The 16,242-nt window shown below is 39.9% G+C and overlaps 1 protein-coding gene across 1 annotated transcript in view; it reads right to left on the reverse strand.

The window, feature by feature from the left end:
• The window catches only part of LOC122813712 (visinin-like), a 107,248-nt gene that overhangs the window by 27,297 nt on the left and 63,709 nt on the right, over nucleotides 1-16,242 (reverse strand). The window contains exon 2 of the mRNA XM_044086181.1: nucleotides 7,416-7,527. Coding sequence (XP_043942116.1) covers nucleotides 7,416-7,527 — 112 coding nt within the window. The remainder of the gene's footprint in view (nucleotides 1-7,415; nucleotides 7,528-16,242) is intronic.

Genomic DNA, 16,242 nt, shown 5'->3' on the forward strand with positions numbered 1-16,242 from the left:
TGGCTTAGTGGAACTCATGTCTACTATAGTGTGCAGGGTCGGGGGTTTGCAACCTGGCAGTGCAAATTATTTGTTAATGGCCACAACAACAGCTGTTGGTTACAGAGTGACTGAGGCACTGTAGAACATTTGTAGGCAGGTATGCACTTGTTTGCGAGTAGCACAGCATTACTGACCTCTGGTTGTGGCGTCTTACTCTCAGTTAGCCTCTATATTGCTTCACCAGTGTGGTACTCGCATACCGGTGGCCAAACAGGCTTACACCCGCTTGCTCCCGCATACACACGCGCAACGTCATGTATTTTGTTCACATCTGTCAACCAGGATATTCAGACTGTATGCTTGTCCATTGTCAGCAATGGCCCGGGGTGTAGATCTCCACATTGACCCCAGCTACATATCCCAATTAATACTGGGGTGATCACATTCATAGAGGGTAACAGACATAACATAACTATGTCACCCATTAAACATGCTTAGTTTACGTTAAACTGTCGGTATTATCCATGCTTAGCTCAGGTTTACATGTCGGGTATGACTGTTGACAAAGGTCAGTTTAAGGTGAGGTTGGATTCCCGTTTCACAGGTCAGGATAGGTTACATGCAGGTAATCAGGGTAGGTGTACATATTCCATACCTGTGTGGTACAATTGAGGTGAATAGCTAGGGAGTAGATAGGTAAGTAGTGGGGGTGACATTGTAACTGTATAGTAGCCCGTAGGTATAATTGGATGGGGAGCAATAGGGAAGGTATGTCGGATGTTGGGATTTGTATGCGAGGTAGGACAAGAGGTGTCGGTATCACTAGTTGATGTCGTGGTATAGAGTGTGAGGTGGGGGGAGGGTTTCGCAAGGTGGTGAGCCTGTGCTGCTCCAGGTGTTCTTGTGGAGTTCCGTCATGTGTTACTTACATGTGTCCTGTGGGACAGCTGTGATACTACATGTAGGTTGGGGTTCCAAATACTGGCAATATAGTGGAGGAAGAGGGTGTCTGTATTTGTATGCATATATATATATATATATATATATATATATATATATATATATATATATATTGCTGTATATATATGTCTAACAACATATGGATGTATGAGGGGAGGTTTCAATCCATGTAGGTATGGATATATATACAAACACACCTCTACAGTTGTACATCTACATCTGGTTATTTCGTTCTTACAATAGACTGTGCTGCAGTGGGACTAGTAGTGGGAGTGGCTGTCCATTGGGTGGCAGCCCTGGCCAAAGCACACTATTGCTTACATTCCTGGGGGGGGTCCACATAGACCCACTTCAGCCAACACCTGTTCACCTAGGCCCATAATTTCATACCCATAGTTCCCAATCTGTACATCCACTTCCTTACTCCGGGTGCAGGTCGAGTCTGGCCACACTTGTACTCTGTACCCACTCCCCACTTCTCAGGGCCCATCACGTATGTTGTCCACCCCATGGATCATCAGGCTTCCCCTGCCTTGTAAACTGGGAACATGCGTGGCCTGCCGTTTGACATCGGTGTAATGGCAGAAAGCCCAAATATGTTTGACTTTTGGGTGTCCCACAAGGGACATACATGTCTTTGTTTCAAGACTGGACTTGGCGGGTCTCTCCCACTGGTAGTATCCTGCCTGTAGTCTGGGAAGCAGTGGTGTGTTTACTTTTATTGTGTGTCTGTATGTTTTAACGGTCTAGCTGGGGGAGGGGTTGATGCTACGTGTTACACATTTGTTGATTGGACCCCTCACACCCATTTGCATTACCTGTGAACATATGTAATTCGTAACTGCTGTATCATATCCTAGCTATATACATGTGTATATTTACACACACACACACACACACACACACACACACACACACACACACACACACACACACACACACACACACACACATGTACATTTTATATATATATATATATATATATATATATATATATATATATATATATCTATATTACTATATACAGATATATCTGTATATGTATGCATGCATGTATATATTTATATATTGCTGTCTATATATATCTAACAACATATGGGTGTCTGCATATGTATATATCTATATGTGAGTATGTATATGTATTCTGTCTCTGTATGTATACATCTGTACTATGGAGAGGGAGAGGTATATCTCCATGTAGCTATGGGTAGATATACACACACATACCTCTACATATATATATCTAGGTCTCGTTATTCCGTTCCTTGCCATGTAGATTAGACTTTGCTACAGTGGGACTCGTAGCGGGTGTGGCTGCTCCTTGGGTGACTCCTCTGCCCAATGAACACTTTTGCTTACATCCCTGGGGCTGTCCATATAGATCCACATCAACCAACACCTGCACACCTAGACCCATAACTAGCTACCCATAGTTCCCCCACCCGCACCTCCTCTACAGCACCCATCCTTACTCTGGGTGCAGGTCGGGTCTGAACACACCACTACATGCTGCCCACTCTCCACTTCACGGGACCCATGTCGTATGTTGTCTCGACCCATGGGTCATCAGGATTTCCCACCCTTGTATTCCAGATATGTACACACCCCAGCCAGAATGGTGGTTGCATCAACTTCCTTCCATAATATGTCAATTTTTGGGGCATCCCGGAAGGGGATGCTCCTGTCTGTGTTCCAAGATTAGATTTCACAGGTGCACTGTGTACCCCCCCCCCCAGGTTGTATCCTGCCTGTGGTCTGGGGAGCAGTGGACTATTTACATTGTTTGTGGGTTTGTGTGTATGTTTCCTCTGTCCGGCTTGGGGGGGGGGTCATGCTATGTGTTACATGATTCTTGCTTGGGCCCCTCACTTCCATTGGCATAGCCTGTGAACATATGTCATTCTTGTGTGCTGTTTCCTATCATAGCTATATATCTGTGTATATCTATGCACACACAAACACACACACACACACACACACACACACACACACACATATATATATATATATATATACATATATACGTGTATATATATATATATATATATATATATATATATATATATGTCTGCATACATATATATATATATATATAAAACATATATATATATATATATATATATATATATATATATATATATATATATTGCTGTATATATTTATCTAAATCCTTGTGGGTGTATCGGATGTATGGCCTTAATCTCACTTATCCATTGCTATGATGGCTTAGTGGTTGACTATAGTGTACAGGGTCCTGGGTTTGAGCCTTGCAGAGGCAGGTTATGTTGTTGCTGGGCAGAACTTGGGCTGTTGGATCCAGAGTGATTAAGGCACTTTAAAGAGGTTGTAAGCGGGTTTGTGCAGGTTTGCGTGACGGTAAGCACTGCTAACCTCTGGTTACAGTTTCTTACACTCAGCTTCTACTTTGCTTACTCTATGTGGGAAATGTTTACCCCCATGCAAACGCACTTGGACATGCTTACCACTGATTATTTGTGCTTAGCTTACTTGTGCCTTATTCATTATGACACTAACACTTCACATGTGCATTTCATGCAGTACTCCATTTCACATTTAATTGTTATTCTGTAGGTTATAAGGCAAAACGATGTAAAATTATGTTCATTTACATATTTCCCATGGAAAATGATTTGTGCTGCAGTGGGACTCGAACCAGGAATGCCTGTTTGTTAGGTGGATGCTCTAACCACTCCACTATTGCTGTGCTGCTTCGTTTCAGCTGCTTTAACCATAGTTAGGTGATGGGCAAACACGCGCACCTATGGTTAGCTGTACTCGGGGTTTTAAAAAAAATAAATAATAGGGTTTCTTCATTTTATTTGACTGTACTGTTGCTGTTGAACACATGGGGACTGTTGGTGGGGATATGCGGACACGTTTAAGCAGTCTCGCTCATTTATTTACACATTCATCTGTTCTACTTTGCAGGGGCATGTTTATTCTGAGAGCTCTGCTCTCAGACATGCCCCCTGCAATAGGCCACACTCTGTGTAGCATTTGGAGTTCAGGCAGCGCGCCTTCATTAATATGCATGGCACGCTGCTGTCCTCCTCTTAAACTGCCACTTCTGTGCAGGACTAGATTAGTCCTGCACGGAAGTTTAGTAAATCCGGGGGTAAGTCTTTCTCCAGATCATAACCTGTTACTTATATAAATATTACCATTTTCTCACTTTTTGAAGTAGTTCCAGAGTTTAGTCACTTATATAAATGTTACCATTTTCTCTCTTTTTGAAGTAGTTCCAGAGTTTAGTCACTTATATAAATGTTACCATTTTCTCACTTTTTGAAGTACTTCTAGAGTTTAGTCACTTATATAAATGTTACCATTTTCTCACTTTTTGAAGTACTTCTAGAGTTTAGTCACTTATATAAATGTTACCATTTTCTATCTTTTTGAAGTAGTTCCAGAGTTTAGTCACTTATATAAATGTTACCATTTTCTCACTTTTTGAAATACTTCTAGAGTTTAGTCACTTATATAAATGTTACCATTTTCTCTCTTTTTGAAGTACTTCTAGAGTTTAGTCACTTATATAAATGTTACCATTTTCTCTCTTTTTGAAGTACTTCTAGAGTTTAGTCACTTATATAAATGTTACCATGTTCTCTCTTTTTGAAGTACTTCTAGAGTTTAGTCAGTTATATAAATGTTACAATTTTCTCTCTTTTTGAAGTACTTCTAGAGTTTAGTCAGTTATATAAATGTTACCATTTTCTCACTTTTTGAAGTACTTCTAGAGTTTAGTCAGTTATATAAATGTTACCATTTTCTCACTTTTTGAAGTACTTCTAGAGTTTAGTCACTTATATAAATGTTACCATTTTCTCTCTTTTTGAAGTACTTCTAGAGTTTAGTCACTTATATAAATGTTACCATTTTCTCTCTTTTTGAAGTACTTCTAGAGTTTAGTCACTTATATAAATGTTACCATTTTTCACTTTTTGAAGTACTAGAGTTTAGTCACTTATATAAATGTTACAGTTTTCTCACTTTTTGAAGTACTTCTAGAGTTTAGTCACTTATATAAATGTTACCATTTTCTCTCTTTTTGAAGTACTTCTAGAGTTTAGTCACTTATATAAATGTTACCATTTTCTCTCTTTTTGAAGTAGTTCCAGAGTTTAGTCACTTACATAAATGTTACCATTTTCTCACTTTTTGAAGTACTTCTAGAGTTTAGTCAGTTATATAAATGTTACCATTTTCTCTCTTTTTGAAGTATTTCTAGAGTTTAGTCAGTTATATAAATGTTACCATTTTCTCACTTTTTGAAGTACTTCTAGAGTTTAGTCACTTATATAAATGTTACCATTTTCTCTCTTTTTGAAGTACTTCTACAGTTTAGTCACTTATATAAATGTTACCATTTTCTCTCTTTTTGAAGTACTTCTAGAGTTTAGTCACTTATATAAATGTTACCATTTTCTCTCTTTTTGAAGTACTTCTAGAGTTTAGTCACTTATATAAATGTTACCATTTTCTCTCTTTTTGAAGTAGTTCCAGAGTTTAGTCACTTATATAAATGTTACCATTTTCTCTCTTTTTGAAGTACTTCTAGAGTTTAGTCACTTATAAAAATGTTACCATTTTCTCTCTTTTTGAAGTACTTCTAGAGTTTAGTCAGTTATATAAATTTTACCATTTTCTCTCTTTTTGAAGTACTTCTAGAGTTTAGTCACTTATATAAATGTTACCATTTTCTCTCTTTTTGAAGTACTTCTAGAGTTTAGTCACTTATATAAATGTTACCATTTTCTCTCTTTTTGAAGTACTTCTAGAGTTTAGTCACTTATAAAAATGTTACCATTTTCTCTCTTTTTGAAGTACTTCTAGAGTTTAGTCAGTTATATAAATGTTACCATTTTCTCACTTTTTGAAGTACTTCTAGAGTTTAGTCACTTATATAAATGTTACCATTTTCTCTCTTTTTGAAGTACTTCTAGAGTTTAGTCACTTATATAAATGTTACCATTTTCTCTCTTTTTGAAGTACTTCTAGAGTTTAGTCACTTATATAAATGTTACCATTTTTTCACTTTTTGAAGTACTAGAGTTTAGTCACTTATATAAATGTTACAGTTTTCTCACTTTTTGAAGTACTTCTAGAGTTTAGTCACTTATATAAATGTTACCATTTTCTCTCTTTTTGAAGTACTTCTAGAGTTTAGTCACTTATATAAATGTTACCATTTTCTCTCTTTTTGAAGTAGTTCCAGAGTTTAGTCACTTACATAAATGTTACCATTTTCTCACTTTTTGAAGTACTTCTAGAGTTTAGTCAGTTATATAAATGTTACCATTTTCTCTCTTTTTGAAGTATTTCTAGAGTTTAGTCAGTTATATAAATGTTACCATTTTCTCACTTTTTGAAGTACTTCTAGAGTTTAGTCACTTATATAAATGTTACCATTTTCTCTCTTTTTGAAGTACTTCTAGAGTTTAGTCACTTATATAAATGTTACCATTTTCTCCCTTTTTGAAGTACTTCTAGAGTTTAGTCACTTATATAAATGTTACCATTTTCTCTCTTTTTGAAGTAGTTCCAGAGTTTAGTCACTTATATAAATGTTACCATTTTCTCACTTTTTGAAGTACTTCTAGAGTTTAGTCACTTATATAAATGTTACCATTTTCTCCCTTTTTGAAGTACTTCTAGAGTTTAGTCACTTATATAAATGTTACCATTTTCTATCTTTTTGAAGTAGTTCCAGAGTTTAGTCACTTATATAAATGTTACCATTTTCTCACTTTCTGAAGTACTTCTAGAGTTTAGTCACTTATATAAATGTTACCATTTTCTCTCTTTTTGAAGTACTTCTAGAGTTTAGTCACTTATATAAATGTTACCATTTTCTCTCTTTTTGAAGTACTTCTAGAGTTTAGTCACTTATATAAATGTTACCATGTTCTCTCTTTTTGAAGTACTTCTAGAGTTTAGTCAGTTATATAAATGTTACAATTTTCTCTCTTTTTGAAGTACTTCTAGAGTTTAGTCAGTTATATAAATGTTACCATTTTCTCACTTTTTGAAGTAGTTCCAGAGTTTAGTCACTTATATAAATGTTACCATTTTCTCACTTTTTGAAGTACTTCTAGAGTTTAGTCACTGATAAAAATGTTACCATTTTCTCTCTTTTTGAAGTACTTCTAGAGTTTAGTCAGTTATATAAATGTTACCATTTTCTCACTTTTTGAAGTACTTCTAGAGTTTAGTCACTTATATAAATGTTACCATTTTCTCTCTTTTTGAAGTACTTCTAGAGTTTAGTCACTTATATAAATGTTACCATTTTCTCTTTTTGAAGTACTTCTTGAGTTTAGTCACTTATATAAATGTTACCATTTTCTCTCTTTTTGAAGTAGTTCCAGAGTTTAGTCACTTATATAAATGTTACCATTTTCTCACTTTTTGAAGTAGTTCCAGAGTTTAGTCACTTATATAAATGTTACCATTTTCTCTCTTTTTGAAGTAGTTCCAGAGTTTATCCGCTCTTTTTTGAGGTGTGTTTTCATCTTCAGGCAGTGTCTTCTGCTCCTCAGGAGGTATCATCTTAAATATGGCCTGTGAGAATTAACAGGTATAGAAAGACATTAAATAAATAAGTGAGATCACAGTCGTATTTTGCTTAAAATTAACAGGTAGAAAATGTTTGTGATTCCTGTTTTCCTCAGATACTGTCAGAGTCCTCACAAATCTAAAAGTAAATGGGACAACTTCCAAGAACCACAGAATTCCATTAAATTTATTCTGATGAGAATACACAATAAGATCAGTCATGTAAAACTCATGTTCCAAATTGAAAGGCTAACAGCGCAAGCTGACATGTGGAGGGAAACCAACGATATGGAATAACCACCTCCCATGCCATAGGTTTTTCTTTTTTTTTTTTTCTTTTTTATTAAGCACCTTCATCGAATTATCACTTGTGACACAGACAAATTTACATTTATATAAAAGTAATCAAACTGTATTAACAAGTTCATGTTTACAAACATTATACTTTGCTAATAATCTAAGCAGCATTAAATAAATTATTCAATTCCTGCCTTTTTTATTACCTAGAAACATCTTTATTAAACCATCACTTATGACACAGGCAATCATACATTTATATAAATTAAAATAACTGCGCTTACATAATCCTAGTTGCAAGCATTTTGCATCAAAAACAATACTGACACACTCCCAGTTGCAAATATTATACATCGCTTATAATCTACCCAATCATAATCAGTCAAACATTATATAGCTCATTTAAGTCCTGCCTTCTTTTAAACCTCATTCCCCCTGTATGTATTGTTCCCACAACTCCCATTTTTTTCCTATGTGGTTTGCTCGTACACTTTTCTAAAGATCTCAAATACAGTTGTTTTATCTCTGTTACTGTATTCACTACTTCTAGTATAGTTTCTTTAGATTTTGATTTCTATTTTCTAATAATTGCTTTTTTGGCAACCAACATAATTAGACACAGCAAGGCCTTACCATGTCTAGGCAATTCTGATTGTGTATTAAAGGTCAGAAAAATCATCTCCCCATCACACCAATCTGCCCACCCAGCATCTCCAACAGGGCATCCTAGAGGGAATCCTTAAAGTCTGACAACTCATCAAACTCCCAGAAAATATATTCCAAATTACCTCTTTCTTTCCCATCACACCCCCAACATTTGCTGTGTACCCGAGGAAAAATTCTCTGGAGTCTACCTGGGGTATAAAAATGCACATTTTTTCAATATAATTTTTAAAGCAGGTATCCGGAAGTAATCCAGCAAAGAATAAATGCATATGTTGTAGTAAGCCTCACAACGTTTAAGTCAACTTTCTGTTCCTCACAACACAGACTTGTTCTTCACCAGGGTATCAGCACAGCTATTCTTCTCCTTACTACATTGGTATACCACCTGATTCTAGCTTGAATTACTTATTCTGTGAACTAGCTGTGATGACCGTGCCCTGGCCCAGCAATCAAGGAGCCTCAATCCTCACCACTAACACCAGGGAGGTTGTCTCATAGATAAGGAAAGGATAAGAAATACACACAGTAAAGTACAATTTTCCTTAAGTGCACACAGAGATCACAGCCACTCTAGGGATGGTTGCTCCCTTGCTCTCCAAGTCCCCAGTAAGACTCCCCACTGGCACAGCTATAGGGTCCAGAACTTAGCCTAGCTGGCAAGCTAACCTCCAGTACCCTCTCTGTCCAACCAGTGCTTCGTGTCCCTGCCCAGGTAGCTGACACACACCCACACTTTGAGATAAGTATTTATACAACTTCACAGACACTCCTGGGAAAGACTGAGACAGATTCTCTAGTTGTGCCCCTTTACCCAGACTATACGGTAGTAATTACTGCCACCACCAGCTTAATAATTATCAGCTATGCAAAGGCCCTTGCAAGGGTGTCCAATTATTACTGTGCAATATTATTATCCAATTGGTAATGTGACTATTCAGTCTAAGGCTTATTAGAGTGGCTTATTACAATAAACTCTATAAATATGCAATGTACTCTAGAGCCTACTATCTCTACACAAACCAGCGACAGGTAAAGTTTTTTTTAAATATTTAATAATAAATAATTAAAACACAAGACAATACAACTACACCACAGAGATAGCTAAGAGTTCAGAGATCACACAGAAACTTAAAACAATACAGTAGGACAGGTCTGATGTCAAAGAAAAACACTTAATCTAACTTTCTAATCTTTAGCTATTCTTAAGAGAAAACACAGTGCTACAATCCTACTTGCATGCATATAGAGAATAAGCAGTGCTGGGGTTGATGGTCCAAGACAAAATGCTTACAGTCTCTCTCTCAACAATAGTTTTTAAACTCGCTAACAAAAAGCTCTGCTAAGGCCCTCCCAGATTACATCATTTTGACACTTAGGTTTTCCCAGTATACACATTATATTAGTCTGGAGTTCCCAGTCCAACAAACTGCATTATTTAGCAATCTAACACCTGCTCAGAAAACTACAACAATAAAAGACATTCCATATGTACACTCCAGCAGTCATTCCTTAACTTAAGACAATAGAAAGAATGTGTTCAGCCAGCCGCTTCGGCACCACATTTTAGATAATTATAACTTCAAAGAACATTTGAAATGCTTGGCTTGATTTTCCTTATAGCAGATGGCAATGTTGCAATAATCTTGAAGTTCACATTTTACAGTGTTTTCTTTCATTTAAGAACACAAGCCTGTATTTTACATTTATATATGCAAATGATAGAATTATGTATCAAATTCTATTTGACTAGGCTGGCAACCTTTGCCCATCTTTCCACAATCTTCACATCTCTTCCCCCCTGGAGAACTCAAGCTGGTTCTTCAAGTGACCCCTTGAGAAATGCCGCTTGAGAGGACTAGGTCTATCTGAGGGTACCTAACCTCATTCCCTTTCTTGAGAGCCCATCTGCATTGGCATTGCTAATCCCACTGCGGTGCTACACTGACATATCATATGCTTGGAACCCCAGGCTCCATCTTAACAACTTGGCATTTTGCTGACTGGCTCTGTTTAACCATGTTAGGGGGTTGTGATCTGTCATTACAGTGAATTTTCTCCCATACAGATAAGGTTGAAGTTTCTGCAATGCCCACACTATAGCTAGACATTCCTTTTCTACAGCTGCATAGCCTTCCACCCTGGGATGGAGCCTATGACTGAGATAAACCACTGGGTGCTCTCTGAAGAAATCTGGCTAAGTACAGCCCCCACCCCATGGTTGAAAGCATCCACTTGCACAACAAATTATTTGCTGTAATCTGGACTGGCTAACACAGGGGGTCCTCACAAAGCTTCTTTAAGCTTCTGAAATGCCTGCTCACATGCTGGGGTCCACACTACCTTATCTGGCTTGTTCTTCCTTGTCAGGCCTGTGAGGGGAGCAGCTATGGTGCTATAACTAGGGACGAACTTTCTGTAGTACCCTGCTGTCCATAAGAATGCCCTCACCTGATTTTTAGTAACGGATGCAGGCCAGGCCTGAATAGCTTCCACTTTGGCAGGTTCTGGCCTTATCTTACCACTCCCCACTCTATGTCCTAGGTAGGAGACCTCTGCCATACCCACCTGACATTTGCTCAGCTTAATGGTCAACCCTGCCCTATGTTGTCTGCCCAGCACCTCCCTGACATGCTGAAGGTGCTCTGGCCAGGAATGGCTGTAGATGGCAATATCATCTAGGTAAGCAAGGGCACACCCTCCTGCTCCTGCTAGGATATTATCCACCAGCCTCTGGAAAGTCACTGGGGCATTCTTCATCCCAAAGGGCATCTTTGTGAACTCATACAAGCCAAAAGGAGTCACAAAGGTTGACTTCTCCCTAGCACTGGGAGTCAATGGCACCTGCCAGTAACCATTGGTAAGATCAATGGTTGTAAGATACTTAGCCCCACCCAGCTGCTCTAGAGCCTCATCTGTCCTAGGCATGGGGTAAGCATTTGACTCTGTGTGACTATTTAATTTCCTGTAATTCACACAGAATCTGGTGCTGCCATCCTTCTTTGGCACCAGTACCAGTGGCGAGGCCCAGGGACTGTTGGACTCTTGAATCAACCCTAGTTCCAACATCTCCTGTACCTCTTCCCTCAGAGTCTGTTTGACTCTCTCAGGCACCCTATAAGGGGCTTGCCTAATAGGCCTTTGAGGTCCTGTATCCACCTGGTGCTGCATCAGGTGGGTGCTCCCTGGTTTCCCAGTGAAGATTTCCCCAAATTCCAGCAACACTGCTCAGATTTCTTGAACCTGGGTAGGAGATTGGGACATTGCTACCCCTTCCACAGAGGAGTCAGTCCCCAGATCTCCTTCAGACTCCTTCTGCAATCCACTGCAAATGCTCAGCACAAGGACCTCCCTATCATGGTAAGGTTTCATCATGTTAACATGGTACAATTTGTGCCCCTGCCATCTGCCTAGCACTTCCACCATGTAATTAACATCACTTACCTTTCTTACCACCTTGTAGGGTCCATCCAAAGCTGCTTGCAGCTTGTTGTGTCTGACAGGAATGAGAACCATTACCTGCTGCCCCACAGCATATTCTCTAGCTCAAGCATTCCTGTCATACCGCACCTTTTTCTGTTGTTGGGCTTCTGCCAGGTTCCCCTGGGCCAAGCCCATGAGTTCCCTGAGCCTTGTCCTAAGGTTTAGGACGTATGCCACAACAGACTCCTTGTGAGACTCACACTCACCTTCCCACTCATCTCGAATTAAATCTAGAGGTCCCCTCACCCTATGCCCATACAGCAACTCAAAGGGTGAAAAACCTGTGGATTCCTGGGGAACCTCTCTGTAAGCAAACAACAGATGGGGCAAATATTTGTCCCACTCCCTCTTAAACTGATCTGCAAATGCCCGTAGCATGGACTTGATTATAGAGTTTAACCTCTCAACAAGACCATTAGTCTGGGGATTGTAGGGGGTGGTCTTCATGTGCTGCACCCCGCAGGACTTTCACAGACAAGCCAGCAGGTCTGACATGAAATTGGCACCTCGGTCAGTCAGTATTTCTTTTGGGAAACCCACCCTGCTGAAAATCTCTAACAAAGCATTTGCCACGTTCTCTGCCTCAATGGAGGACAAAGCCACTGCCTCAGGGTATCATGTAGCATAATTCACTACCACTAGGATATACTTTTTCCCCTGTGGAACTTGCGGTATTCAGAGGACCCACAATATCCATAGCTACCCTCTAAAATGGCTCCTCAGTCACAGGCAAAGACATCAAAGGAGCTCTTACCTTGTCTCCTGCCTTGCCTACCTTTTGGCACTGCTCACAAGTCCTGCAGTACCCTATTACATCTCTGGAAATTCCAGGCCAGTAGAAGTTTTGCATAATACGCTTCTTTGTACGTTTTATGCCCATATGACCTGCAAAGGGAATATCATGGGCTATGGCTAGAAGCGCCAGATGGTAAGCTCTAGGCACAACCAACTGCTGTACTCTCTCACCTTCTAGCCTTCCCTCAGGGGTTCACTCTCTGTATAGTAACCCTTTGTCCCAGTATACAGATTCCCCCCTTCCCTTGAGAATCAGGTGCCTCCCTAGCTACCTGCCTCAGGCCTTGCAATGTAGGGTCTGAGAGATGAGCCTGTCGCACGTCTCTCCTTGTAACCCTTCCCAGCTCCCTTTCCACAGGATGTCTGGCATCCTCTGACACTGGTGCCTCACTTTCAGCCTGGGCTACCCAGGCTACCAGACCCACATGCTTGTCTCCTAGCCTCACTGCATATAACTGCATAAGTACATAGTACTGCCTCATCCAAATCCTTTCCTCTCAGGATATCTGCAGTATGGTAGTTCCATACCCCTGTTGTCTCAAGACAACCTACTGTTGGTATTTTGTCTTTCCCACTTACTGGCTCCCTCACCATTGGTTCCCTACCTTGCCTCCATGGACACCTGTATGCCACTGGCCCCACTGGTTGCATTCAAAACATTTAACCCTAGCTCCTGGATGTGTACCTGGACTAGTGGCTTCCCCAGCTACTGGCGGATTCTATTGGGGCAGTCTGTGCTGCCCACCATGGGTTTCTTTAGACCCATGAGCAGTACTGGGGGTCCCCTTCCTGTGCAGGGCTGCCCTGCTGGCCAGTTATAGGTCTCCCTTCTTCCCCAACTCATCTGAAGTAGCACATTGTCTATCAGATCATCATGTCCACAGGCAAAGTGCTAAGGGCTTGTTCCCACACCAAAAGGTCTGCCAGCCCTTCAAAAGTGGTGACCTGACATCCACTCACCCAGCTATGAAAATAAGTGCTCAGTTCAGCAACATAGTCCCATACATTTTCATCTGCCTTGTGTCTATGCTCACGAAACGTTTTCCTATAAATTTCAGGTGTTAGCTTAAAACATTTTAACAGACATTTTTTTTTACAGCAGTATAATCAAAACAGACAGAGTCAGGCATTTGTGATATACATGTTACAGCTTTCCCATGGAGTAAGGAGGTCAGGAACCATACCCAGAGCCTTTGGTCAACACTATACTGTTTGCATACCCTTTCAAACAGTTAGGGTACAAATAAATTCAAATGGTGAATGGACGACACGGATGTACAGAAGAAAGTGTTATAGGAACACCTATGTACAAAGTGGAAGTATGCATCCACATCATGCCTTTACAAATGTAATAAAGGGGCAAGCCCTTAGGGCATCTAGACTAACAGTAGGGCAAAGTACATCCTATGAAGAACTTAATGAGCTTAGTGACAGATTTAAGAAAAGAGGTTATAGGAATAAAGATATAGAGAGAGCAGTTAATGAAGCTGTATCATTAAGAGAGACAAAAGGAAAATCATATTTCTCACAAAGAGTTGCAGGACTCAATGAATCTGTTAATACTACGAGAAATAAATTAACATTTTCTACTACCTATACTAGTAATGTTAAAGTAGTGCAAGATGTAGTCAAGAGGTACTGGCCCATATTAACGCAAGAACCCCAAATACGAGAAATTGTGGGAGAAGAATCTAGTTTTTCTTTTAAAAATCAGAAAAGCCTAAAAAGACTTTTATGTTATGGCCCAAAAAAGATGGATAGCTCAGGGGAACATTATGGCACCATACCATGCACTAAATGTAATCAATGTGCATGGATAGATACATCAAGTAGATTTAAACATCCAGATACAGGCAAAGAGTATAGTTTTAAGGTAAGGGCGAATTGCCACACATCTCATATTATATATTTGGCTATTTGTGAAGTTTGCTCAAGTTACTACATTGGGAAGACCAGTAGAAAGTTAAGATTTAGAATAAGGGAGCACCTTTTATGTATCAAAAATAGAGACACAAATAATGCCTTAGCCAAACATATAGTTAAGAGAGGTGAAACACACACATTTAAGTTTATGGCAGTGGAAAAAGTTAATGAGAATGAAAGAGGGGGTGATCATGTGAATAGAACTGAAACAACAGAAGTACGATAGATAATACGGTTACAAGCAGACTGAGGTAGTGGTCTTAATGACAGAGTACCCTTTAAACCTATTCTAAAAAATAGGGGTATACATAAGTAAAGTAGTTACATATAGATAATACGTCACAATTTAATTGATGCATATGGTAGTCAGCGTTCACTGTCCATTTTTTATTATTTATTATTTTTTATAATATATCTTATCACAACAATAATGATAGATAAAGTAATAAATATTAGGATGTATCATGTCATTAACTGAAATATATATGTATGTGGTGCTTAATTTTTATGATACAATCTTTATGATAACATTTTTGACTGATTTTGCATGATTAGTTTTATGTGATAAAAAAAATTTGTAGCAGCAGGGGCAGCTCGTCCTATCGGACTGCCGGACTGCAGCCCTCCCACCTAGAAAATAACAAAAAAAAAAATCTGTAAAACATAAAAACAATCGCGATCCCAGACTGCTTTTACCAACAGTCCTGATATGGACACAGAGGTAACAAAGGTACCCAGCAATCATTGCTGTGAGGTACCAGGAATATGTGCGGTTACGACCGCACAGACCAGAGGAGCTCCGGACTGCTGAGGCAGCAGTCAGGACCAATGAGGAGGACTGAGCTGCTCTCGCGGGACTTTTTCAGTGTGCAGGCTTCAGGTAGATGTTTGGATTGTGGGCTTGCTGGATCAAAGGCTTCGTGGATCAGTCTGTTTGCTCTGTTGCTTGGATCAGTCTGTGGCTTGCTTGCTGTTTGGTCGGTCGCTGGGCTAGGTAGGTGAAGAGCTGTGTGTTGGTCGCTGGGCTAGGTAGGTGAAGAGCTGTATGTTGGCCACTGGGCTAGGTAGGTGAAGAGCTGTGTGTTGGTCGCTGGGCTAGGTAGGTGAAGAGCTGTGTGTTGGTCACTGGGCTAGGTAGGTGAAGAGCTGTGTGTTGGTCCCTGGGCTAGGTAGGTGAAGAGCTGTGTGATGGTCGCTGGGCTAGGTAGGTGAAGAGCTGTGTGTTGGTCACTGGGCTAGGTAGGTGAAGAGCTGTGTGTTGGTCGCTGGGCTAGGTAGGTGAAGAGCTGTGTGTTGGTCGCTGGGCTAGGTAGGTGAAGAGCTGTGTGTTGGTCACTGGGCTAGGTAGGTGAAGAGCTGTGTGTTGGTTGCTGGGCTAGATAGGTGAAGAGCTGTGTGTTGGTCGCTGGGCTAGGTCACGGTGTGTGTGTAGTCCCAGTACCAACACTGTAGTACAGCATGGAGAGGGTGCTGGAGTCCTGCACTGTCATCCTTTGGATGAGACATTAACTGAAGTGCCATCTGCCAGTAATAGCTTCAGATTGTGCTGTGAAAGGTCCC

The sequence above is a fragment of the Protopterus annectens genome, chromosome 1.part1 (assembly GCF_019279795.1).
Source record: "Protopterus annectens isolate FY-2018-M chromosome 1.part1, PAN1.0, whole genome shotgun sequence".
Lineage (NCBI taxonomy): Eukaryota > Metazoa > Chordata > Ceratodontiformes > Protopteridae > Protopterus > Protopterus annectens.